General features: G+C 47.3%; 1 protein-coding gene and 2 pseudogenes across 1 annotated transcript; 1 reads left to right on the top strand and 2 right to left on the bottom strand.

Annotated features, from left to right (window-relative positions):
* Positions 1 to 4,419: 4,419 nt before the first annotated feature.
* LOC115490758 (feather keratin Cos1-1/Cos1-3/Cos2-1-like) lies at positions 4,420 to 17,388 on the top strand (annotated as a pseudogene).
* LOC116806676 (feather keratin Cos2-2) lies at positions 11,631 to 12,629 on the bottom strand. The gene is given in 4 exon segments (XM_072919016.1): positions 11,631 to 11,960; positions 12,264 to 12,365; positions 12,367 to 12,408; positions 12,621 to 12,629. Coding segments are annotated over 4 exon segments (483 nt in total).
* Positions 17,389 to 22,677: 5,289 nt separating the features above from the next.
* On the bottom strand, positions 22,678 to 23,447 carry LOC116806637 (feather keratin Cos1-2-like; annotated as a pseudogene).
* Between the last annotated feature and the right edge of the window lie 3,305 nt (positions 23,448 to 26,752).

The raw sequence follows: 26,752 nt of genomic DNA, 5'->3' as shown, positions 1-26,752 counted from the left end.
TTGTACCCTCTCTCAAAGCTATCCCTCATGCCATTCCCCACCCCTTGTTCCAGCTCTTTCCCTGCCTGTCAAGGCAACCCAGCCCCTTAGTCCTGAACCTTTCCCTGCCACTCTTACCTTGGGCCAATCCCAGACTGCAACACCTCTTTGGAAGTCCTGTAAACTTTGCAGCCCCATTGGCCCATGTGACTTATCCTCTCCTCCCACCTACCCCGATTAGTTCTGATGTGTTTATGTAATCCCCTGGCTCCTCCCTTGATATCTCTCCATTGTTTATTTGTATCCCCGCCTGATTTGTAACTGTATGACACCCAAGCACAGCAGTGCTTAAGGCCCTTTTGTTCCTGGTCCCTTCGCTTGGAACCTCAAATCTTCCCCGTTGGAACCTTAAGAGCAGAGAGCCTTTTGCTTTGTCTGATCCCTGCCGTGGCTGTGACATTCTTCACTATAGATCAAGCTGCTCTTCAGGTTCAGTTGCAGGTAAGAGCCAAACCTCAGCTGTTCCCCCCTCCCGGTGTGGTGCCAGAGTTTCGCCAGAGGTAGCCCAGGCTTCAGTGGCTGCATCACTAGACTAGGTGAGGGAGTGGAGGCGAAAGAGGAGATGAAGCTGTGAGCTGGACCCAAAGATTCTTGTTTCCCTTCACAAGTGTTGCCTGATGTCTCCCTGATGGCCTTTAGCTGCTGAGTAGCCAGGGGTACTTTGTCAGCCCCAAGGAAAAGGGCAGGAAGAAAAATCCACTGCAGGGAATTACACTCTCTGTTACCTCCACCTATTTTCCCTGAGTGGACTGGAAGATTTTCTAGAGAAGAAAGAAGGACTTAGAGGCCCAGGCTTGGATGCAAAACAACTTTATTGAGTGTAAAGAGGAAAAGGAGGTTGCTCACAGAGAGCACCAGGTGCAGCCACTAAGATGCAGTAGAGCTCCTGCAGAGTGTGCATCTGCTTGCCCAAAACAGGGAGTGAGGGTCACATGTCCCCATTAGAATGGCCTGAGGCGACATGGACAGCAAAGAGGAAAAAAAGGTGGGAGAAGGGAACAATGTCTTGGTGCTGTAAACACAATGTTCCAAATCTTGATCTCATGCCCAGATCTCCATTCTGAGGTCTTGGAAGTTCATGCAGGAAGACTTTGCCAACAGATTTAGCAGGGACGGCATCTGCTGCCACCATAGCAGTTGGTGATGCTGGAGATGTCAAAGCCCCCAGAGCTGATGGGCACCCCACCAGAGCTGAGGATGTTGCCAACAGCAGCAGAGGTGGAGGATCCCACGGCGGTGTTCTGTGGGGAGGAGCTGAGGATGGGGCCGGGCAGGGTCACCAGCACAGCAGGCGGCTCAATGACAACGTGGGAGCTCTGGCACTGCCTGACACAGCACTCATTGCAGCTGTTGGCCAGCGGGCAGGGGCCGCAGGGCTGGGAGCAAGGGTTGCAGGGCTGGCAGCAGGACATGGCTCGGGGTCACAGGCGCACCTGGCACAGAGGGCAGGGAGAAGCACAAAGTGAGGACACATGAGAAGCAGCACTGCACCCAAACCCCCTGCAGCCCAGGCACCTCATGGCCCACATTTTCCTGCCCAGCTCAAAGCCCAGGAGCCACCTTAGCCAAGTCCCAGCCTCTCTGTGTCAGCACAAGACCTTCTCTCCCCTGCCCTCTCCCAGCAGAAGTAGCTCCCAGCCCTGCGCTACGACAGCCCTCTCCTCTCCTCCAGGCAAGAGCTGATCTTGATGCAGCAGAGGGAGAAAAGGTTTTACACTCACCTGATTCCTGAGGAGGAGGAGGAGGTGAGAGAAGTGGATGAGAGAGCAGAGACTTGGGCTGCCTTTTATAGTAGTCGTGCACTGCCTTAGGCCCAGAGGCACCTTAGTGGAAGTAATAATTTTCTGACCAGCTCATGTCAAATGTGAACTATCCCAGCTAATGGTAGGGGCTGTGTTCTGGTTTCTTGCACTGTGGCCTTTTCATTTCCTGGCTTCTGCCACATGCTTTCCTATGAAGGGTCATTTCTCAAAGTGCCAGCATGACAGCATCAAGGATTTCAGGGCAGAACTACATCAGTGGACAAAGAAGGTTTAGATGAAGGGCCAGTGGCATCCAGGTGATTTGTACCTGTGTCATTCTCCAGGACTCCTCTGGTGCCAGAAATTAACCGTGCCCTCATGCTTCTTGTACACATGCCCAAGGTCTGCATGTGACATGAGACAGTTTTTCTTTTGCTTTCTTCATTACTCTGTGATCAACACTCAGTATTATACTCAGGTGGGCTTCTGATGGGAGGGTTTGACCCTAGTGCTGTCGTAAGAGTATTCAGAAAAATTGTGTTCTCTTCTCTTCCCAGTGACATGTGAGAAAACCTCCACCTATGATCTCCCTTTTAGAGAGAGCTGGATTTATTTCATCAGGAGAAAAGGAGGTCAAGGGGAAAGTTTATCAGTCTAACACTGCCTGTTATTGGAAGGAGGCTGTAGTGAGGTGGGCGTCAGTCTCTGCTCCCAAGTAACAAGACAAAAGGAATTGGCCTCAAGTTGCACCAGGGGAAGTTTAGATTGGATATCAGGGAAAAATTCAATATCAAGCATTGGAACACACTGTTGAGGGAGGAGGTTGAGTCACCACTCCTGGAGGTGATTTCAACAAAGTGTAGATGTGGCACATGGGACCATGGGTTAGTGGTAGAGTGGGCTGTGTTAGATTTATGGTTGGACTTGATGATCTTGAAGGCGGTCTCATGATTCTGTGACTGTGCAGCTGTCAGGAGTCTTGGGCATTTGAATTAGACAATTAAGAATGAGACAATCAGAAGTAAAGTGCAATCAGGAATTACCACACATACAATGAACCTTTTCTTCTCCACGTATCATGTAACCCTAGTGAAGGATGGCCCTGCATGGAGCAATCAGTACCTGCAGACCTTACTGCAATTGTTCTTCCTCGTCATGTTTCCTTTGTGAAGATCTGGCATTCCTCCACTGCTGCATCAAAGCTGATGGAGACTTTCCTTGTCACCAGGAAAACCATTGCTTCCTGCAAGCTCTGGTCATATGTACATTGGGTTTGTGGTCATCCTCTCCCAGGTGGTTCTGCTGACTGGCCCACCTGCACCCAGGAAAGCTATTGCTTAATCCAAGTCACCTGATGTGGCCTCTGCTGATCCCGATCCTGAAGCTGCTCTCCCGGCCCTGCACTGTGTGTATCAAAGAAAGGCAGAGAGTTGGAGAACCTGTGCTATGAGGAGTGTGACCTTTTCTCCCTAGACAACAGGATTCCTGAAGAGGACCTTATCACAGTATTTTAGTGAATAAATGGGATCTACCAAGAGCACTGAGAGTTTCAGCATAAGTACCAACATGGAGGGGCTGTCCATGAGGGACACATGCTGAGTGAAGAGGAACTGGAGATGATTTGAGTGGTGGCAACTGAGACCATTGCTTAGGTCTCAGCAGGAGCAGATGAAGCCTTGGTTTCTGGACATAGCAAGATGTGCACAGGGGCCAGTAAGATGGAGAACGATCATGTCTCTGCTCTGAACTGAGAGCAGGAGTGTGTGTGGAACCTCACAGCCTTCATGGGACACTCTGTACCCCAGTTATTTTTCTGAGCCCAGCAGTGCCTTGAAGAGTTCCTTTTCTGCATGCAGGAAACCATGGATATCTGGGGGATGACATGGATTAGAGCATTACTCAAGGCTGAAGGCAAAGGAATTCTTATATCTTATCCTCACTACTGCCACCCTTTGAACTTATGATTTCATTGGTGGCCTCTGTTTGTGCAGTAGTCAAGGATGTCTTCGTTTGTGCCAAGGGAAAGAACACAGAGGAAAATCCACTGCAAGGACTCCCACCCCCTGCCCTTTTTAACTTTGTACATGAGCAGATTGTAAGAGTTGCCACAGAACAAAGAACTTAGAGGCCAAGGCATGAGAGCACAACAATTTTAATGAGTCTAAGGAAGAAAAGGAGACCACAGTCACTGAGATGCAGTGGAGCTCCTGCATGGTGTTCATCTGCCTGCCATGCAGAGGGAGAGAGGGCAAAACATCCTGACTTAGACTGGCCTGGGGAGACACAGAGAACAAGTGCTAAGTAAGAGCAGAGGGGAAGAAACTCTGTCATGCCCCTCACGTGGCAGTCCTTGGGTGTGTGGGCAAAAGGCACAAAAGGGGTGCCCATTTCCTGACAACTTGGACAAAACCAAACCCCTCAGAAATGTCCCAAGTGAACATCACCTGCCCACAAGGAATGCCAACATACCTTGATCTGAGACTTCTACCTCAGAAATCTTTGAGCCTCTCATCCCAGCACTGACAGAGTGAGATGTTCACATAGGAAAGCACGTGGCAGAAGCCAGGAAATGAAAAGGCCACAGTGCAGGAAACAAGGACGCAGACCCTACCATTAACTGGGATGGTGCACGCTTCACATGACCTGGTCAGAAAATTACAACTTCCACGAAGGTGCCTGTGGGCTTGAGGCAGGGCAGGACTGCTATAAAAGGCAGCCCAAGTCTCTGCTCTCTCATCCACTTCTCTCACCTCCTCCTCTTCCTCAGGAACCAGGTGAGTGGGAAGCCTCTTCTTCTCCTCCTGCTGCTGCTTCTTCAAGAGCATCTCTTGCCTGGCTGGAAGTCTCAGCAGAGAGGGGCTGTCATAGTGCAGGGCTGGGAGCTACTTCTGCTGGGAGAGGGCAGGGGAGAGAAGGTCTTGTGCTGACGGAACGGGCTGGGACTTGGCTGAGGTGGCTCCTGGGCTTTGAGCTGGGCAGGGTAACGTGGGCCAGGAGGTGCCTGGGCTGCAGGGTGTTTGGGTGCAGTGCTGCTTCTCATGTGTCCTCACTTTGTGCTTCTCCCGGCCCTCTGTGTCAGGTGGGCCTGTGACCCCGAGCCATGTCCTGCTGCCAGCCCTGCAACCCTTGCTCCCAGTCCTGCGGCCCCTGCCCGCTGGCCAGCAGCTGCACTGAGTGCTGTGTCAGGCAGTGCCAGAGCTCCCACGTTGTCATTGAGCCGCCTGCTGTGCTGGTGACCCTGCCCGGCCCCATCCTCAGCTCCTTCCCACAGAACACCGCCGTGGGATCTTCTACCTCTGCTGCTGTTGGCAACATCCTCAGCTCTGGTGGGGTGCCCATCAGCTCTGGGGGCTTTGACATCTCCAGCATCACCAACTGCTATGGTGGCAGCAGATGCCGTCCCTGCTAAATCTACTGGCAACATCCTCGGCCAAGAACCTCCAAGACCTCAGAACATGGTTCTGGGCAGAACATGATTCTGGGCAGAAGATAGAGCTTCTGGACATTCTCTTTACAGTTTTGGGATGATTTCTTTCTCCTACTATTCCATCTTCTTTCTGTGATGTCCATGTGTCTCCAGCCCTGGGCTCCTGTTTGCCTCTCTTCCTCTTTAGGGCAGGCAGATGGACACCCTGCAGGAGCTCCACTGCATCTTAGTGGCTGCTCCTGGTGCTTTCTGTGAGCCATGTCCTTCTCTTGAGACTCAATAAAGAACTTTTGCATCCAAGCCTTAGCCTCTGAGTCATCCTTAATTTTCTGTCAGGCTTTACATATTGCTCAGGGAAAATGGTGGAGAAAGAAGGGGGATCAACTGCCCTGAAGCCGGCAAAGTCATACCTGCCTACTCAACAGGCAAAGCTCATCAGGAAGACCATGTCTCCAAAGTTTGCAAAAATTGTGTAAGGAAACAGCAATGTCTGGGGACAGCCTATAACCTCACTTCTTCCTTCTCCTCCCCTCCATTAGCTGGTCTACAGTCCATGTCCTGCACACAGGGGCATGGGTAGATGAGATACATTTCCTCAGCACAGGCAGGACTCGGCTGGTATCCCAGACATGCAGGGCTGAGGTAATTCACAAGTTTCCTATCACCCACACGCAGGCTAATGCAATGGTAAATGACTTTAAGCTGAATTTGTGCAAATGTCTTATGACTTTATTATGAATTTGTAACACAATCTAGCCTGTATGAATGTATGTAATTTGTCCATCAACATTTTTCTGGATGAGTCCTTTGATTAAACCAGTGCCCACTGCTGGGTCACGGGTGGGTCAACCTTTGATTGACAGTCCACACTCACTTTGTGACTTCATTCCTGTGTTTGTATTGTACTGTGTTGTGCTTGTCTCCAGGAGAAAGAACAAGGATGTTTGTTGCAAAAATGGGCTGCCTACCTGTGTATGGCCCCTTCTCCAGCCACACCCCGTTTCTCACAGTGCCTTCTTACCAACAGTCCTTGGTTGACTCCCTGGTTATCTGTTATTGGTGTTTGAGACGCCTTATCATCTGGGCTTCTGTGCCACTTGTGGGTGAAATATTCACACAGACTTGGACTGAAAAAGGAGAAGTAGAGAAAGAGGAAAAACTATATAAGCTATCTCTGAATTTGGAGGTTAATTTCTCTATAATCCCCCACATTTTTTATCTACAATCTGATTATGAAAATAAAAGGCAGAAAGGACATCAGAAGGACAATCCAAGGGTGCAAGATTTTATCATGAGCTTCTGTTGCTCTTGGTGACCATCCAAATAAAATGTCCCAACGGTGGTGTTCTCTGTCTTTCTTCGGTTGCTCCATCACCCTGTGAATTTTTCTATATCAGGATGAATGTAATCAAAATTTTCTGTCCATTTTCTCAAACTTCCCTCAATAGCATCTTTCGCATCCTAGTGAAGTTCATTCAGTAGGAACAGGCTGCTTTTCTTAAGTCAATGTATAATTAAATCATCACAATTGGTAAGATTTAATAGGAGCCAAATAACTAAAATCACATCCCATAATGTCAACAAAGTTACAAGCACAAATACTAGGATACTTATATGTACAATAACGTTGCCTACAAACACAAAATCATAAGGGGTTCTCACACAAGCACATCCATTCCATCAGGCCCATACTCTGTGCTCTAGGGACTGGAGTGCATCTCTATTGGGACTTAATCCTGACACAATGATTTGGTATATATTGAAGCACCATGTACTGTTAAAACAAAAGGTGTGGCTTACTATTAGTGGGGTCATAAAGGAAAATTAACAGTTGCTACTCTTATCTAGTTGCTAGGAGTGGATTTCCCTTTTGTATTTTCCCAGGTTACCTTTGAAATGCCACCTTCCTTTGTAATTGCTGCCCCAGTAAATTGCACCCACAAGAGAGAAGCGTGTAGTGCAGAATGCATATGGTTACCAGATTGATTAACACAAACAAAAGCAGTGAGGGTTTCAACCTGTGGGTTGAGCTTGTTGATGTGTCAACCAAATTTGGTTCCTGCTGGCAATGACTGCTTCTACAAAAATGATAAGCAGTTCTTTGATAAGTAACTTAATCTTTAGTGGGATGTGCTGGCACAATTCCCGGTAATGTTCCTGGAAAGATAAAACAGTACAAGTCTCAGCAGAGTTGGCCTAGACTCTAGCAATTAAGGTTACTCCTTAATTGCTCAAGGTGTATAACAGCTAGGAGTAATGAACTTTTCCCGCTCAGAGTATCTCTGTTCTGTCTCTTTAAATGCAGTTTAGTCAAATAATAAAATTATTAGTCCAGTCCCATGAGAGGCCGGGACTGGGGGTCTGTTTCTGTTTGCTGCTGCTGCTGTTGTTTGTTTGTTTGCCTTGTTATAATTATTCTAGTAAAGAACTTTTCCTGTGTCTTTGTCTGACAGCCCCATAATTTCAAAGTTATAATTATTTAGAGGGTAGGGTGTAATATTTTCCATTCCATGAAGGTTCTCGCCTTCCTTGGCAGACACCTGTCTTTTAAACAAAGACAATTGTCAATATATGGTAGAGTGAAAGAGAAGCAAGAGAGAGACATTAAATGAGAGAAAAAAAGGAAGACAGGTCAGTAGTCCTGGCTCAAGTATTGATTCAGCTGATGGAGTATCCAGGCAGAACAAGGCCATTTATCTCAGAAAAGTGCTGTGCTGCCTCCACATGGCCCTTCTCCAGCCACATCCCATTTGTTCTCACAGCTTCTTAGCAAGAACCCCCAGGTGGCTGCACAGCCATCAATCTGTGGGTTTGAGACATGCGCAAGAGTCCCTCTTCTTCAGTGCTCCTACACCAGTGCTTAGTGAGATGGACACAGATGGTGCCTGTGCCATGAACTCTGGGCAGGAAGAGCATGGGAGGAACCAAACAAGATCCATAGGAACAATGTGTGCCTGAATTTTTATTTTGAGTCCAGCCGTGCCTTCAGGAGTTTCTGAAGATGCTATGAGAAAAAACAGGATGTGGCTGGAGAAGGGGCCATACAGAGGTAGGACAGCATTTTCCTGGAACAACCAACCAGCCTTGCTGTAGTTCCTGAAGAGAAGCAAAACATGGGACAGTACAAGGAGATGAATGAGGTGCACATAGGCTGTAGGAGAGGATCAAGGTCACCAAAGATCCCTGAAACTTCCCACCCATTTCCAGAAAGGTCTGAAAGAACAGACTGTGTATGAGAACTCATAGAAAGCAAGAAACCTGTAACTGGGGCAGTTACCTATCCATGGAAAGGTATCCCCCAAATCTGGGACTGCTCCCAGGAGCTTGAACATCCAATGGACTAGACTAGCACAGATGGATGGATGCTGAAGCCAGGACTGACATTTCACCCACTGGATTGATGCTGGTACCAAGACTTTTTATTCTCTCTGTTTCTCTCTCTTTCCCTCTATTTCTTTCCATTTTCCCCTCATTAATTCATCTCTCCCTCTTTAATTTCTCTCTTCTCTTTCACCAAGCTACTTAATCCAAAACACACTGTCATGTGCTTATATAGTAGGTCTGGGACTACTATAACATATCAAGATCCACACTAAGCATGTAATTTACAAATAATTTTTTTTAAATGCAGATCATTTATTTTGACTGTGAGCATTTATGAACTTTGGAGTGTTTTCTACACTTTAAGGGTGGGACCCCATGGTAACTTGATTGGCAGATACTGATCCTATCTTCTGCATCACCTCAGCCCTGCATGTCTGGACAGCAGCTGGGTCCTGCCAGGTGCTGAAGGACTCTGTGATGTAACTGTCTTGTCTGCTTTTGACCACATGTGCTGCTCATGGACATTAGACTAGGTAGTTCAGGGGAGGAGAAGGAAGAGATGAGGGTGTGGGCTGGTCCCAGACATTGCTGTTTCCCTTCCTCATTCATGCCACCCTTTGGAGCCATCTTTTCCCTGTTTGCCATTGGCTATAGAGTAGCCAGGGATGTTCATCATCAACTCCAAAGGAAAAGGCAGAAAGGAAAATCCACTACAGGGACTCCCACGCTCTGCCCATTCACCTTCTAATTGAGCAGACTGGAACAGTTGCCACAGAAAGAAGAACAACTCAGAGGCCAAGGCTTGGATGCACAACTTTAATGATTATAAAGTAGAAACAGAGGTGGCTCACAGACAGCACCAGGAGCAGCCACAAAGATGCAGTGGAGTTCCTGCAGGGTGTCCATCTGTCTGGCCAAAAGAGGGAGGGAGGGAGGGCAACATGTCCCCCTAGGCTGGCCTTGGGAGACACAGAGAGCAAAGGAAAGACAAAAAAAGTAGAAGGGAACAATGGGCTCCAGGGAACAGCCTGTAGTGCCTGGTGCTGGCTCCAGAACACCTCCAGCAGGATGAGGGACCTGTGAGATGTTTAATCCTGCTCCTCATTTTGCATCCCTTGGGAAGTCTCTGAGGTTAAGAGAGAGAAAAAAAAGCAAGTCCTGGCACTGCGAACATGCAGGAGGAATGGATAGTCAGGCCAAGCGGCACAACACATGCCAGCTAGAGGAGAGACTGGGACATCCTAAGAATGAGTGGGATGAGAGAGCTTTTGTTTCCCTGCATCAACTATCAAAGGTCCTGTTTGTTTGGGTTACAAAGTAAGAAAATGTTTACTGCAAAGAGAGAAAGAGATTCTGCAATACTTTTTCAGTGCATATGACTTTGAAAGACTAAGCTGAGACAACTCAGAAGGAAGGGGCAGAAGTGATGGAGGGATTGGAGGAAGAAAAATGAGACAAGGGGTCTGAAATGATCAAGAGAGGAGATGGTTTTCCTTTCTCTCACCGTTTTAAAAATCTCAAGTAGTAACAGCATCTAGACAAAACAGTCACAAACCAGCATATTAACTAATGTTTCCCACAATTTAAGACATAATTCAAGGCTTCAGTCAGGAAGACATTGATGGACAGGTTATATCCATCCATACATGGGAGAAATGTGATTTAATACAGAAGCCATAAATCCTTTGCACCAACTCAACCAAAACTCATTTACCAGACTATATCCTGAGTATATGACTGGCACCAATCCTAACTTGTGAATTACCTCAGCCCTGCATATCTGGACAGCCTTGCCTGCCTGTGCTCAGGGAGTGCATCTCATCCGCTTGTGCTCTTGTGTGGGAGCCGCTGACCCTAGACTGTTGCAGTTCAAATTTATTTCACTGATTCCTTGTTAAGTGGTTTGTTCTGTTGTACCCCTATGTTCTCCTGAGTTGGTTTGCCCCTGGGTTGTACCCTCTCTCAAAGCTATCCCTCATGCCATTCCCCACCCCTTGTTCCAGCTCTTTCCCTGCCTGTCAAGGCAACCCAGCCCCTTAGTCCTGAACCTTTCCCTGCCACTCTTACCTTGGGCCAATCCCAGACTGCAACACCTCTTTGGAAGTCCTGTAAACTTTGCAGCCCCATTGGCCCATGTGACTTATCCTCTCCTCCCACCTACCCTGATTAGTTCTGATGTGTTTATGTAATCCCCTGGCTCCTCCCTTGATATCTCTCCATTGTTTTTTGTATCCCCGCCTGATTTGTAACTGTATGAAACCCAAGCACAGCAGTGCTTAAGGCCCTTTTGTTCCTGGTCCCTTCGCTTGGAACCTCAAATCTTCCCCGTTGGAACCTTAGGAGCAGAGAGCCTCTTCCTTTTCCTTTGCCTGATCCCTGCCGTGGCTGTGACATTCTTCACTATAGAGCAAGCTGCTCTTCAGGTTCAGTTGCAGGTAAGATCCAAACTTCAGCTGTTCCCCCCTCCCGGTGTGGTGCCAGAGTTTCGCCAGAGGTAGCCCAGGCTCCAGTGGCCGCATCACTAGACTAGGTGAGGGAGTGGAGGCGAAAGAGGAGATGAAGCTGTGAGCTGGACCCAAAGATTCTTGTTTCCCTTCACAAGTGTTCCCTGATATCTCTCTGATGGCCTTTAGCTGCTGAGTAGCCAGGGGGGACTTTGCCAGCCCCAAGGAAAAGGGCAGGAAGAAAAATCCACTGCAGGGAATTACACTCTCTGTTACCTCCACCTATTTTCCCTGAGTGGACTGGAAGATTTTCTAGAGAAGAAAGAAGGACTTAGAGGCCCAGGCTTGGATGCAAAACAACTTTATTGAGTGTAAAGAGGAAAAGGAGGTTGCTCACAGAGAGCACCAGGTGCAGCCACTAAGATGCAGTGGAGCTCCTGCAGAGTGTGCATCTGCTTGCCCAAAACAGGGAGTGAGGGTCACATGTCCCCATTAGAATGGCCTGAGGCGACATGGACAGCAAAGAGGAAAAAAAGGTGGGAGAAGGGAACAATGTCTTGGTGCTGTAAACACAATGTTCCAAATCTTGATCTCATGCCCAGATCTCCATTCTGAGGTCTTGGAAGTTCATGCAGGAAGACTTTGCCAACAGATTTAGCAAGGACGGCATCTGCTGCCACCATAGCAGTTGGTGATGCAGGAGATGTCAAAGCCCCCAGAGCTGATGGGCACTCCGCCACAGCTGAGGATGTTGCCAACAGCAGCAGAGGTGGAGGATCCCACGGCGGTGTTCTGTGGGAAGGAGCTGAGGATGGGGCCGGGCAGGGTCACCAGCACAGCAGGCGGCTCAATGACAACGTGGGAGCTCTGGCACTGCCTGACACAGCACTCATTGCAGCTGTTGGCCAGCGGGCAGGGGCCGCAGGACTGGGAGCAAGGGTTGCAGGGCTGGCAGCAGGACATGGCTCGGGATCACAGGTACACCTGGCACAGAGAGCAGGGAGATGCACAAAGTGAGGACACATGAGAAGCAGCACTGCACCCAAACACCCTGCAGCCCAGGCACCTCCTGGTCCCCAGTGCAGTGCCCAGCCCAAAGCCCAGGATCTCCCTCAGCCAAGTCCCAGCTTCTCTCTGTCTGCACAAGACCTTCCCTCCCCTGCCCTCTCCCAGCAGAAGCAGCTCCCAGCCCTGCGCTACGACAGCCCCTCTCTGCTGGGACCTCTAGCCAGGCAAGTGCTGCTCTTGAAGCAGCAGCAGGAGGAGGAGAAGAGGCTTCCCACTCACTTGGTTCCTGAGGAGGAGGAGTTGAGAGAAGTGGATGAGAGAGCAGAGACTTGGGCTGCCTTTTATAGCAGTCCTGCCCTGCCTCAGGCTCAGAGGCACCTTAGTGGAAGTAATAATTTTCTGACCAGATAATTTCAAATGCAAACTATCCCAGCTAATAATGGGGCTGTGTCCTGTTTTCCTGTACTGCTACCTTTTCATTTCCTGGCTAATTCCGCGTGCTTTCCTATATGAAGGTCTGTTTCTGTAAGCACTGGGATGAGAGCATCAGTGATTTCCGAGGCAGAATGACGTCAGCACAGGCAGAAATCTTAGTTTAATTGTTATTTGCATTCTCTGTGGGCAGGCGATTTTTACCTCTGTCATTCCTGTGGTCTTGGCCCTGTCAAAGTTGTCAGAAAATGGGCATTGCTCTTGTGCTTCTCTCCCACATGCCCAAGAACTCTGCTGTGAGGGGACATACTGCGTCTCCACAACAGAGTTCTCTGCTAATGACGTTTCCTGACCTTATTTGAATGTACATTTTTTTGTTTGTTCCATGATTCCATGATGCCATGTGTGAGCACATGTGTTTCAGTCTAGGCTTGTAGTAAAATTCCTGGTGAAATTAGCAGGAAGATTACTCTAGGGGGTATTCAGAAACACATGATTAAAATGGCGGTCATTTTTCACAACCAGTGTGAGTTCATGTGAGGAAAACCCTGCTTGTCAAACCTAATTTCCTTTCACAACAAGGTGAGCCACCTAGCTGATGAATGGTAGCGAACTTATGCAATCTTTTTAGTATTTCTCTGAAATTTTTGATACTGTTTCTCACAGGGTCCTTCTGGACAAAATGTCCAGGACACAGCTGGATGAATGCGTTGTGTGATGGTTGAGCAGCTGGTTCATGGGTCATGCACAAAGGATGACAGTGGTGGGGTGACGCCTGATTGGCAAATGGTCTCCAATAAGGTTCCTCACTTTTAGGGTCAATTCTCTTCAACACCTTTATGAATAACTGGGATGCAGGACTTGAACAAATACTAAGTTTACAGAGTATGCAAAACTGGGAGGAGCTGTCAACTCCCTCAAAGGCAGAGAGGTTCTGCTAAGAGACCTCAACAAATTAGAGGTAGGCAATCACCAACCACATGAAGTTCAGTACGGGCAAGTACCCGGTTCTGCACCTGGGATGGTGCAACCTTGGATGTACAAAGAGACTAGGGGCAGAGAGGCTGGAGATCAGAGCTGAGGAAAGAGACCTGGGGGTCCTCATTGATGGCAAGTTGGGTATGAGTCAGCAGTGTCCTGGCAGCCAGGAGGGCCAGGAGTGTCCGGGAGGGGCATCAGGCACAGCATTGCCAGCTGGGCAAGGAAGGGGATTGTCCCACTCTGCTGAGCATGGGGGTGGACTCGCCCTAAGTTCTGGGAGTAGTTTTGGGCACCACAATATAAGAAAGATTAAGCTGTTAGAAAGTGTCCAAAGGAGGGACACAAAGGTGGTGAAGGGTCTGGAGGGAAAGCTATGAAGAGTCACTGAGGTCACTTGGTTTATTCAGTCTGGGTAAGGGGAGGCTGAGGGGAGACCTCAGTGCAATCTATGACTTGTGGAGGGGCAGACACTGATCTCTTCTGTCTAGTGACCAGGGACAAGACTCAAGGGAAAAGCATGAAGTTGTGTTAGGGGAGGTTTAGGTTGGCTATTAGGAAAAGATTCTTCCCTCAGGGTAGTCAGGCACTGAACAGGCTCCCCAGGGAATGGTCACAACCCCTAAGGCTAACAGAGCTCAAGGAACATTTGGACAATGTTCTCAGGCACAGGGTGGCATTGTTGGGGTGTATGTGCAAGGCCAGGTGTTGGATTTGATAATCCTGATGGGTCCCTTCCGAATCAGGATATTCAGTGAGTCCATGAATCTATGAGTTAATATCTGACAATAATAATATTAAGGAAATGATCCTAATTAGCTGCACCTGTTCCATTTCCTGTAGGAATTAGAGAGGACATGAGATGGCTGGGTTTTTTTTGAGCATTTCTTTTGATTCTTTAAGTGTGAATAATAATACCATTTTTCTTGAGAAAGTTTGGTAGTGGGGAAAGTAGATTGAAAGAAAGGTCATTGTAAGAAGAATCCAGGAACAGTCGCACATAACAGTCTGCTTCAGCCAGCTCCTACATGGATGCACTGTTGCCCCACATGAGCAAATTAGCAATGCTGGTGGTGTCTCCTTGAAGGCACATTCAGGAAAGGGCATCACACTCCACTAGAAGTGAGGGGTGACCCAAAAAATGTGAGACACCAAGACCAGAGAAAGGGGAGGAGGAGAAGTTGCACCAGGCAATGGTGCAGAGGTTTCCAGGTAGCCCATGGAAGAGACAATGGTGCAGCAGGTATCCACAGAGAAGCCCATGGATGATCCCATGCCAGAGCAGCTACATAGACCCTGCAGGAACAGACCCTGTGGTCTGTGCAGAGCCCATGCTGAAGCAGGCTCCTGGCAAACTGGTGGCCCCTGGAGGACTCAAGGTGGTACAACTGAAGCCCATAGGCATGGTGCACACTTGACATGATCAAATCTCAATAGTTTTCAGTCTCTGAGAAGAGCTCATACTTGAGCAGGAGTAAACAGTGACATGAATGAGCAGTTGTGTACAGACCACAACCTCACATTCTGCATCTCACTGCACTGCTTCGGGGTGGAGAAAACAGAAGAATGAGAGAGGGAAGTTGAAGCTGTGAAAAAGAGGTGAGGATGGGATGAAGATGTTTTTTTTTTTTTTTTTGGTGGCTTCTCATCATCCTGCTCTAGTTTTAACTGGCAGTAAGTAAAATGAATGTTCCCCAAGTCAAGTCTCCTTTTCTCATGGCTGTTATTGATATTCAACTCTTCTGTCTTCATCTTGAGCTGTGACCATTTCAACCTTACTTTTGCTCCTGACCCATAGAGGAAGGAAAGGGAGGGAGCAAGCATCTGGGGCACTGGAAGCCAGCCAGGATATTTCTGGTTTTACATTAACCATGGGAATTAGAGGTGCATGGAATATTAGTCCTTCACTGGCTATGTTTTCTGCTTCCTCTTTGTCCCAGCAAGAGCAGTGTTCTCCTACTGTTTTTCCCCTTGTTACGAATATTTTGATCAAATAATCAATTTTATGATATAGAAAAGGTTAGCTATGATTATAAGTAGAAAATAGTGATGAATAAGGTATAGAGATATTAGGAGCGCTGTGTTTAAAACGTGCAACCATAGAAACCTCACCAAGATGTTACTGGACCCTTATGTTTCAGTCAAGAAACTGTAGAGACCATTATGCTCACCAGTTATGCTTGGAAACCCACTAGCCTTTCCATCTTGATTTTAATATCAAGGATTCCAATCAGTGAAATATCTGAGAACTGAATATAACAGCAGCTGGGCCCTTTAGCCATGCACTAAAGGAGGAATAAGGTGTGCTGGCCATCTACACTTGGCAACAGAACAGAGGAAAATGAAGAGGTGAAGCTGTGGGCTGTTCCCCAGCACTATTGTTCTCTATCACCACTGCCAATATATTTTGGATTAGTGGTCTAATTGCCTTTGGCTGTAGAGTAGCAGGGGATGTCTTCATCAGCTCCAAGGGAAAGGGCACAAAGTAAAATCCACTGCAAGTATCCCACCCTCTTCTTCCTCTTTTTCCTGAGCAGACTGGAATAGTTCCTACAGGGAGAATGAGGGGCAGACATTAAGATGCAGTGGTGATCCTTCATGATCCTTCATGTTGTCTGTCAGCCTCTCCTGACAGAGGGCAACATGTCTTCATTAGACTGGCCTGGGAGATAAAGACAACAAAAGAAAGAGGAAAGTGGAAGAAGGAAATAGCAACCTGAAGCTCTGTCATGTGCCCAAACAATGGAGACCTTGGGCATGCAGGTGAGAAGCACAAGAGTGGTGACCCTTTCCTGACCACTTTGCTGTAAACAAATCTACAGGCATGAAACAGGTTCACATCACCTGGCCACAGGGGATGTGGCCAGCCCTTGATCTCAGCATTGTGCCTGTGCTGATGTCTTTCTGCCCTGAAGTTCTTGAACTTCTCATCTTGACACTTACAGAAGTTTGCATAAAAGTAAGCACGTGGAATGCTCTAGGAAATGAAAAGGTAGCAGAGCAGGAAAACAGGACACAGCCCCATTATTAGCTGGGATAGTTTGCATTTGACATGAGCTGGTCAGAAAATTATGACTTCCACTAAGGTGCCGGTGGGCCTGAGGCAGGGTAGGACTGCTATAAAAGGCAGCCCAAGTCTCTGCTCTCTCATCCACTTCTCTGACCTCCTCCTCCTCAGGAATCAGGTGAGTGGGAAACCCTTTCTCCTCTTGCTCCTTCAAGAGCAGCTCCTGCCTGGCTGGAGGTCTCAGTAGAGAGGGGCTGTCATAGCACAGGGCTGGGAGCTGCTTCTGCTGGGAGAGGGCAGAGGAGAGAAGTTCCTGTGCCAACAGAGAGAGGATGGGACTTGGCTGAGGTGGCTCCTGGGTTTTGAGCTGGTCAGTGCAGTGGGGGCCAGGAGGTGCCTGGGCTGCAGGGTGTTTGGGTGCAGTGCTGCTTCTCATGTGTCCTCACTTTGTGCTTCTCCCTGCCCTCTGTGTCAGGTGCGCCTGTGACCCCGAGCCATGTCCTGCTGCCAGCCCTGCAACCCTTGCTCCCAGCCCTGCGGCCCCTGCCCGCTGGCCAGCAGCTGCAATGAGTGCTGTGTCAGGCAGTGCCAGGACTCTCACGTCGTCATTGAACCCTCCCCTGTGCTGGTGACCCTGCCTGGGCCCATCCTCAGCTCCTTCCCACAGAACACCGCCGTGGGATCCTCCACCTCTGCTGCTGTTGGCAACATCCTCAGCTGTGGTGGAGTGCCCATCAGCTCTGGGGGCTTTGATCTCTCCTGCATCACCAACTGCTATGGTGGCAGCAGATGTCGTCCCTGCTAAATCTGCTGGCAACATCCTTGGGCAAGAACCTCCAAGACCTCAGCATCTGGTCCTGGTCAGGAGATAGGGCTTTGGGACACTATAATTAGAATTTCAAGCCATTGTTCCATTCTTCTCTCTGCTTTTGCTCTTTCTTTTGCTGTCCATGTCTCCTCAAGCCTGTCTAGCGGAGACATGGTGCCCTCCCTTCCCTCTGCAGCCAAGCAGAGGGACACCCCCAATGGATCCTAGTGGCAGCTCCTGGTGCCCTCTCTGAGCCACTTTGAGTATTTTTTTCCCTCTATACTCAATAAAGCTTTTTTGCATCCATGTATGGGTCTCTGAGTTCTCCTTCATTCTGTAACAACCCTTTCAGTCTGCTCAGGGAAAATAACTAGAGAAAGAAAATGGTGTGATTCCCTGTAATAGATTTTCCTATGTGCCTTTTCCCTTGGATCTGACAAAGTCATCCATAGCTTCTCAGCAGCCAAAGGCCATCAGAAAGACTCACTCCAAAGGGTGGGAGGAATGGGGAAGGGAAAAAACAATTCCTGGGACCAGCCCACAACCTCATCTCTTCCTTCTTCACCACTCCCTTACCTGGTCAAGCCTCCATGGCATGTAAACAGAAGCACAGGCAGATGAGATGAATTCCCTCAGCACAGGCAGGAAAAGCTGCTGTCCAGACAGTGCAGGGCTGAGACAACTCACTTTAATTCAATTCAATTTCGGATTGATATCAGCCATACTCAGGGTACGCAGTGGTAAATGACTTTTGGTTGACTTTGTGCAAGTGGCTTACTGCTTCCCTAAAGGTTCACATTTCTTCCACTTATGGATGGAACATCATCTGAACATTGTCTTCCCTCTTTACCAAACCAGTGTCAAAGAGTATCAGGTAAAGGATGACGGACCCTGGTGAACAAATGGTCTGCCAGAGACAGCCCACAGATCATAATGTCATAGAATGGTCTGGGCTAGAATGGATCATACAGGAGATCTAATTCTGCCCAGGTGCCAGAATCACCATTGCCTTTATCTAGATCAGGATGTTCCCAGCCCTGTGAGACTGGAAGGATTGTTGGCTTTAAATATTTCATGTGATTTTGCATGGAGGAAGGGACAGCTTGAGCTCTGCCTTGGTGAGGCAATATCATACTCCATGCACCCCCTTCCCTGGACTTGCATCACAACCCTTCAGAGGCTGACAATCCCTGGAAAATCAGTGGCAATGCTCCACACCCTACCCCTGCAACACAAACTCATCCCAGCATGGCCAGATGGCTGGAAGTCCCACCAAGACCTAGAAAAGTAAAAGGATATTTAACCTTGTGAGACACAAGGCAAGCACATATCTTGACCTTACTCTCACTGAAGCTGCAGGAAAAACACAAACCCTCCAATAACACTTTTAGTGCTAGAGAATGAAGATTTTACTTTATTCTGGCCAGGATGTTGTTTTGGCCAGGATGTACAACAGAAATAATTTCATCCACATATAGCCTGAGTCTGCAGAGAAAATTATTCCATGTCACATTAATTTTACCAGATTTTTCAAAAACTTAATACAGGCAAAACCCATAGAGATTCATTGATTCAGTGATGATCAGTCCCAAGTTATGCCAGATGGCTGGAAGTCCCACCCGGACCCAGAAAAGTCAAAGCACATTTAGCCTGAGACACAAGGCAAGCACGTGTCTTGACCCTACCTGTTCTTGGAATTTCTATATGCTGATCACCATTGGAACCAGAAATGTTTTTGTTATTTTCTATTCCTTTCCTGTCTTTCTCTCTTTTCCCTTCTTCTTCTAATTCCCTTCTCAGAATTTTGAGTAACTTAAAATCAGATGGGCCTAGAGTCTATTAAATCAAATAGATTTATGCTTTGAGAAGTGTTTTGTGTTGATTGGATACTGCTTGAAACTTTTTGTCAAAGTTCTTTGATTTTATAAAGTTGTCAGTAAAGGGTTTCTTGTCTTTTGTGACCTCTTCACAGTATCTTCTTGGTGTTTCTCCCGTGTGTCTAACTCAGAGTACATGAAAAACCAAAACCCTTCTAAGTGTCACACTGGATGATAATTTGGGGGCCTTACATTTTAATTGGCACAGTGAGCATGGTACTCTTGAGGTGATGAAGAGGTATTTTATACAGAGAGAACTGCTCGCAGAATAAAGGAGAAATTAATTTTTTCTTGAAACTGATATTCTCCAGCAAAAAGATCATAAAATACTGAGTAAAAACTGATCTGACCTGTTCTCTGCTGTTATAATATAATATATGTAATTGCTGGCTTTCGCATTTATGTATTGGCTTTTGCAAATTATTATTACTCACGATTTTAATATAGTACTATTTGTAACTATTTTAAACTGCTTTAAATATAGTATCATCTGTCAATTTTTTATGCAGTATGTAGCTTATATATAGCTTAGGCTTTTGCAAAGTATTAAAACGGAGACTATGTGTTAATGTTAAATGCCTTTATTTATGTTAAGAGCTATGTTGATTCTATGTACTTGAGGAGTATCTTATTTGAATGATAACAGTGAAAAGAACCAGGAGAATAAATACCAAGAGAAAAATGCAAGGAGAGATTTAATACTGACCTTCCAGGTTATCAAAAAATGTCAAACAATGGAACAGAGCTTCAAGAAGAAATTAAATATATGAATTTCACGTACAGGATGACATGATGACAAGTCAAAAGTCGAGCCAAGGAAAAAAATTCCTGGAACATGTAAACCCACAGGAATGTTTGAATATGTATAATCCTCATAAATAGGCATTTAACTGATGTAATTATAAAGTATGTAAGAAAATGGTTTTAAGATAATGGGCTGCTCCTGGCAGTTTGCCAAGCACCTCAGCACTGGGTACTGTCCCTTTTATCCCTTATTAAAGTATAAAAAAATTTGAAGAATGAGCCTTGTTTCTCACATCCACTGATAGAGTTGCTAAAAGCTTATAAACATTGTCCAGCCTCATAAAGAGGGATGTGGGCTAAGGAAAATTGGCAAAATCTGCAGTTAGTTGCAGAGAAGACTTGAACCTTGGCAAAAGATGGGGGAAAACACCAGCAAGGGAAAAGGCCTGGTATCAAAGAGAAATATGTTGTGGACCAGCAACAGAAAGATCTGACTGAGTTGCAAATAGCCTTGGGGGCTGAAACAGTAGCCCACCTCGGGGCAGATTGAGAATGGAATGCCCAGAAGAAGCTAGCCCAAAACCTGAAAAACCAGTTAAACAAACCTGTACAAAGCCAAAGAGCTTTGGAGTTGCAAATTTAACAGCTGGGGAAGGTGTGAAGAATGAATTAGAGTTTTTCAGCCCTGAGGAAAAGGTGGCTCTCCTTAAACATGATGTCACAGTCCTCAACCCCCATGGTTTAATGTAGCAAAACCAAACCCTCCCTGCACCCTTAACTCCATCCACCTGTATAAATTGAGGAGGCAGAGAGAGAGGCAGCACTCCTTAAGCCTTGCTCTCCAGATAAGGGTTTTGAGTCAGCAAAGCCAGCCCTCCTTCACTTCCCTTCACCCCAAGCTCTGCCCATTTGTAAAGACAAAATTTGTTTATCAGGAGACAGAGTGCACCTCATATTATCTCACTCTGCAATGGAACTGGTTAAGTTACAAGGGAAAATTTGCAATTGTCCCAAAGAAAATGGAACAGAGAAGGTTTTAAAAATTTCAATGATGAAGGTTGTCTTGGTTTAAGATAATTTAAAAAGCTGGGCAATCTAAAATGAGTAATCTTCCCTTAATCCCAACCAATCTCTTTCACCAATAAAGAACAAAATATGAGTAAATATAAGTGAACAAAATAACAGTTTACTAACAAGCAGAACAGGCAAAAAATAATGTTAAATTACTGCTAAATATAAAATTGCTGAAACTCAAAAAACCCATGGGAACCAAGAGAGACATGAAATTCCAGAAATATCCTTCCCAAGATGTCTGTATGGCTTGAGGGACAAGGGGAAGATGGCATCACATCCTTTCCTTCCAAGATGGAAGGTGTCCATGTGGGAAAAAAGGGACAAAAAAATGGCAAATCCTACCGGCAAAGGCAAGAACCTATAGAGCAGTTTTAGTGGCTGATGAAGACTTGCCAGCTCACATGGGGTCTGCACTGCTGCCACTTCCTCCTGACATTTATGGGGCTCCCCTGGTGCTGCTGCTCTGCTGTGCACTGTGCCTGTGGTGGAGGGGAAAGGACAGGCCTGTCCACAGCAGCACAGGGTAGTCTGTCACCACAGACTACCAGGAACTTGCTCGCTTTTTAGCTGCTGGCAAAGTTTTTGAAGTTCATTTCAAAAAAGTTTCTAATTGTGAAATGTTGTGTTTACAAGTGGCTACAGTTGTAAATCCAAAGTAACTACCTTCACAGCCAAGATCCCACCTCCGCCAAAAGGTGAAGTAAAAGTGAAAAGAAGGTGAAGAAAAAGAGAAGAGAAGGTGAAGAAAAAAAAAAGGTGCCATGAAAGAGAAAGAGTCTCTGCTTCCATATTCTTCTTTGCTGGAGTGGGGGCTTACCCATCTTGACCAGCTTGCTGGAGCATGGCTGCCTGCAGTGACAGGCAGCACATGTGTGATTCACCTCCAGGCAGCTCAAAACTGCTACCTGTAGTCTCTCTAAAACAAGGGAAGAAAAACACAAAGAGAAACCAAAAATGAAAAAGCCTCTGCCCATGCAAGACCAAGAGCCCAGCCAGGCAGTAGCTCATTGGGTGTATGGTTCACAGAAATGGGGACTGTGACTGCGTAGCCTGAATATGGCAGATGCTGATATCAGTTTGTGATTCACTTCAGTCTTGCATGTCCGGAAGGCAGTCAGGCCTTGCCAGGTGATGAAGAATTATATGGGCTGCATATGTCATTTGTCCTTGACCATCTGTGCTGACCACAGACTTGTAAACTGTATGATGGAGGGGAGGAGAAGGCAGAGGTGAAATTCTGGGCTGTGTGCAGAACTTTGTTTCCCATCCCTATTGTTGTGACCCTTCACAGCCAGGGTGTTCCTGAAGACCATTTTCTGTGGGGTAGCCAGGGGAAATTTTAGCAGCTCCAAAAGAAAAGTCATGAAGTAAAATTCACTGCAGGAAGTCCCAACACTTGTTTTCTCCAACTTTTTCCTTGAGTTGACTGGAAGTGTAGACATGGAAAGAAGGAGAATCTGGAGGCCATGGCTTGGTTGCAAAACAACTTTATTAAGTCCAAAGAAGAAAAAGAGGTGCCTCAAAGAGAGCACTTGGAAGACCAATAAGATGCAGGTTGTCCATTTGCCATCCCTAAAGAGGGGGGAAGAGGAAAAGCAACAAGTTCAGCCATGTTGGTCTGGGGCAACAGAGATAGCAAATAAAAGAGGTGAAGAGGAAAGAGAAGAAGAAGGGGACAGTGGCTTGAAACTAAAATTACAATGTCCCAAAGCCCTGCCCAGAACCAGGTCCTGAGATCATGGAGGTTCATGGCCGAAGATGTTGACAGTAGATTTAGCAGGGACGGCATCTGCTGCCACCATAGCAGTTGGTGATGCAGGAGATGTCAAAGCCCCCAGAGCTGATGGGCACTCCGCCACAGCTGAGGATGTTGCCAACAGCAGCAGAGGTAGAAGATCCCACGGCGGTGTTCTGTGGGAAGGAGCTGAGGATGGGGCCGGGCAGGGTCACCAGCACAGCAGGCGGCTCAATGACAACGTGGGAGCTCTGGCACTGCCTGACACAGCACTCATTGCAGCTGCTGGCCAGCGGGCAGGGGCCACAGGGCTGGCAGCAAGGGTCGCAGGGCTGGCAGCAGGACATGGCTCGGGATCGCAGGTACACCTGGCACAGAGGGCAGGGAGAAGCACAAAGTGAGGACACATGAGAAGCAGCACTGCACCCAAACCCCCTGCAGCCCAGGTACCTCCTGCCCCCCACATTTTCCTGTCCAGCTCAAAGCCCAGTAGTCAGCTCAATGGAAGTCCCAGCCTTACTTGATCTGCACAAGACCTTCTCTCCCCTGCCCTCTCCCAATAGAAGCAGCTCCCAGCCGTGGGCGCTTATTGCCCCTCTCAGCTGAGACCTCCAGCCAGGCAAGGGCTCCTTTTGGAGTAGGAAGAGAAGGAGAAGAGGCCCCCCCACTCACCTGGTTCCTGAGGAAGAGGAGGAGGTGAGAGAAGTGGATGAGAGAGCAGAGACTTGGGCTGCCTTTTATAGCAGTCCTGCCCTGCCTCAGGCCCAGAAGCACCTCAGTGGAAGTCATAATTTTCTGACCAGCTCATTTCAAATGCAAACTATCCCAGCTAATAATGGGGCTGTGTCCTGGTTTCCTGTACTGCTGCCTTTTCATTTCCTGGCTAATTCTCTTTGCTTTCCTACATGAATGGTCATTTGTCAACGTGCTGGGATGGGAGACTCAAGCATTTCCTGGGCAAAATCAATGCTGAGTGCATGTAGAATGCTCAGACCATCAGCTGGCAGCATCCTCTGTGGACAAATGTGTTCACCTGTGTCATTCCTGTGGGTTTGGTTTAGTCCACGTTGTCAGGAAAAGGGCATCAATCTCGTGTTTCTTGCCCACATGCCCAAGGTCTGCCACGTGAGGGGTCATGACACATCATTTTCTGTTGCTTTTCCCATCTCTTCATGGTGGCCACTTGCTGTTGCACATAGCTCTCCATCTGCTGGGAGGGTTAGTCCCTGTTCCTGCCCTAACAGTGCTTAGAGAAAAATTGTATTTGCCTCACTTGGCTCATCATCTTTCTGTGCACTCTCTGGGGGTCCTCTGGGAATGCCAGGAGCTGTCATGGGCCTGATCCTTGTCCGGGAGACCTGAGTCATTTTAATGAGCAGGACATGATACAGTTTGTGCTCGTGTGCAGACCTGGGACCTTACTGGGATTTTGGAGAAAGCTGGGGTAGCTCTCCTGTCTGTGATTTGCAGTGGTTGTGCAGAACAGAAGGCAAGATTGCAACCCTGAACACCATAAAGGTTGGTTTTCATTGCCTTTGGGACCTGCCAGGAAGAATCCATCGGAAAAGTGTCCTGATGGTTGCAAAGACGCCCAGGGAGAATGTGCAGTAATGCAGTCCAGATTTCCAGATAATAACATTATGGTAATCACCATAACTAGCTCAGTCTGTTCAACTTGCCAAAGACATGAAGTAGATCCACCATGGACTTTAGATGGTTGTAATTTTTAAGTGTTTCTTTCCAAGTCCTACGGCATAATATCTCATTATGAGATTATTCAAAGTTGCATATGCCCTTTATTGGAGCCAAAGTGTTGTATTCCTTTTCAATTTGAAATTAACTAAATGAAATTTGCTTTGTAGTTTATTAAACCAGCCTGAACGGGTTCTTTCCTAATAGATTTTTTAATCACCTACATTTGCTTTATACACCCTTGTGCCCCCTATTATGGGGTTGAAGGTGACAAGGTTTTTGTTAGCAGTGAGGAGAGTACAAGAGGATCTCAAGCACTGTCCTAAAGTTCTACAAAGCCAGATGCAGACAGCTAAAGAATGGAGTCAATGCTGGCCAAGCCTGAACTTCTCAGTGACACTGGTTAAGCCCTCATGGAAACAAATTTAAGAAAAGGCAAAAACAACAGCACAGAAAGTTTGGGATGAAGCAAAATGTGTCTTCAGTTTCTTGATCACTGTCCATTCATCATCTCACTGGCACCAAATGGGAAGAAAATTCCCCTAGAGGAAAAATCTCTAAAAAAACCTGTAATCAAGAGAAAGATGGAAGTCTTTTATGCCTGGAGAACCAGAGGCTTGTAGAGGGACCTCACCATGGTATTTAAGTAAGGGAATGGCATTTAGCAAGAGGACTGAGACTTTTCATCACAATCATAAAATACTAGGATCACAGAAGATGTTGAGGTGGAAATGACCCATCAGGAGCATCAGGTCCACCTCTCGACCTTGCAAAGAACACGCCAAGACTCCCACCAAGTACCCGAGAGTGTTGTTGAAACACTTCTTGAGTTCTCTCGGGTTTGGTGCAGAGACCACTTCCATGGGGGGTCTGTTCCAGTGTTTAACCACCAAATACCCGCTGGGTGAAGAACCTTTTCCTGATATCCCACCTCAGCCTCCCTCAACTCATCTCCACCCACTTCCTCAAGTCTTGTCCCTGATCATGAGCGTGAAAAGTTTGCTTCTTTGCCCTGTACTGCCCCTCAGGAGGATGTCAAAGATCATGGTCATGCCTGACCTCAGTCTCATCTTCTCCTGGCTGAATGGGCTTAGTGGCCTCAGCCACTCCGCATGGAGATCCTCCAGACCCTCTCCCATCCTCATGGCCTCCTTTGGGCATTCTATAGTAGCTTATAGTCTTTTTATATATTCTGGTTTCCAAAAGGAGCCATGTGGACGGGTTGCCCATGGGGGTCACGCACACAGAAGAATGTGGAACTGGAGATAGTGTGGTTCTGGCAACTGAGACTAGTGCTTGGGCAGCAGGTCTCACGAGGGGAAGATGAAGCCTTGGTTTTGGGAAAGAGCAAGGTGTGTGTGTATCCTGTGAGATGGACAAAGGCTCTGTCACTGCCTTGATATCCAGGCAGGAGGAGCTTGTGTGGAATGTCGCATGTATCAGAGAGACCTTTGAACCTGAGCTAATATTTGGAGCCCAGCAATGCCTTCAGAAGTTTATTTTCTGCACCCAAGACGTCATGGATACCCAGGGATAGATATTTGATCAATTGTCTGGCGCTGAAGGCCAAGGATTAACCAGAAATTTTCAAGTACATCTGAAAACATTCCTGCATGTTGGCATAAGGGGTGAAACCACAAGTCATTGACACAGGGAAGATGGACACCTGGAACAAAATATTAGATCCTTTTGGAGGTGTTGGGATCACAGCGACGGAGACTCCACTGCCCAGACTGAGTGTGTTACCAGTTCTTACTTGTGAATCCCCTCAGCCCTGCGTCTCTGGGCAGCAGCTGGGCCATGCCAAGTGCTGAGGGCCTGTGTGAGGTTTGGATCTCATCTCCTTGTTCCCAGGTGTGCTGGCCACAGACCCTAGGCCAGACAATGAAGGATGAATAGGAAGGCATGTGCTGTGGGCTGTTCACAATTGTTGTTTTTTCCCATTGTCAGTCCTTTCGAGCCAAAGTCTCCATGATGGCCTTTGGCTGCTGAGTAGCCGGGGATGTTCTTCATCAGCTCCAAGGGAAAAGGGAAGGGCGCAAAGTAAAATCCGCCGCACTGAGCCCCACAGTTTGTTGACTCCACCTTTTTCCTGAGCAGACTGGAGGAGTTGCCCCAGAACAATAGACGACGCAAAGGTCAAGGCTTGAATGCACCACACTTTTAATAAGTTTAAAGGAGAAAAGGTGATGGCTGACAGAGAGCACCAGGAGCAGCCAGTAAGATGGAGCTCCCATGTGCTTTTCTTTGCACTCTCTGCAGAGGAAGGGAGGACAACAAGGCCATATTAGCCTTGGGGAGAGAGGGACAGAAAAGAAGAGGTGAGTGAAACAAGGAAGCGGTGGTCGAAAGCTCTAAATACAACTTTCTGAAGCTCTATCTCCTGCCCAAAACCAGGCTTTGAAGTCCTGGACGTTCCTG

Source organism: Taeniopygia guttata, chromosome 27 (genome assembly GCF_048771995.1).
Source record: "Taeniopygia guttata chromosome 27, bTaeGut7.mat, whole genome shotgun sequence".
Lineage (NCBI taxonomy): Eukaryota > Metazoa > Chordata > Aves > Passeriformes > Estrildidae > Taeniopygia > Taeniopygia guttata.
The sequence above is the reverse complement of the archived record's forward strand: the minus strand, read 5'-3'. Positions and strand labels throughout refer to the sequence as shown.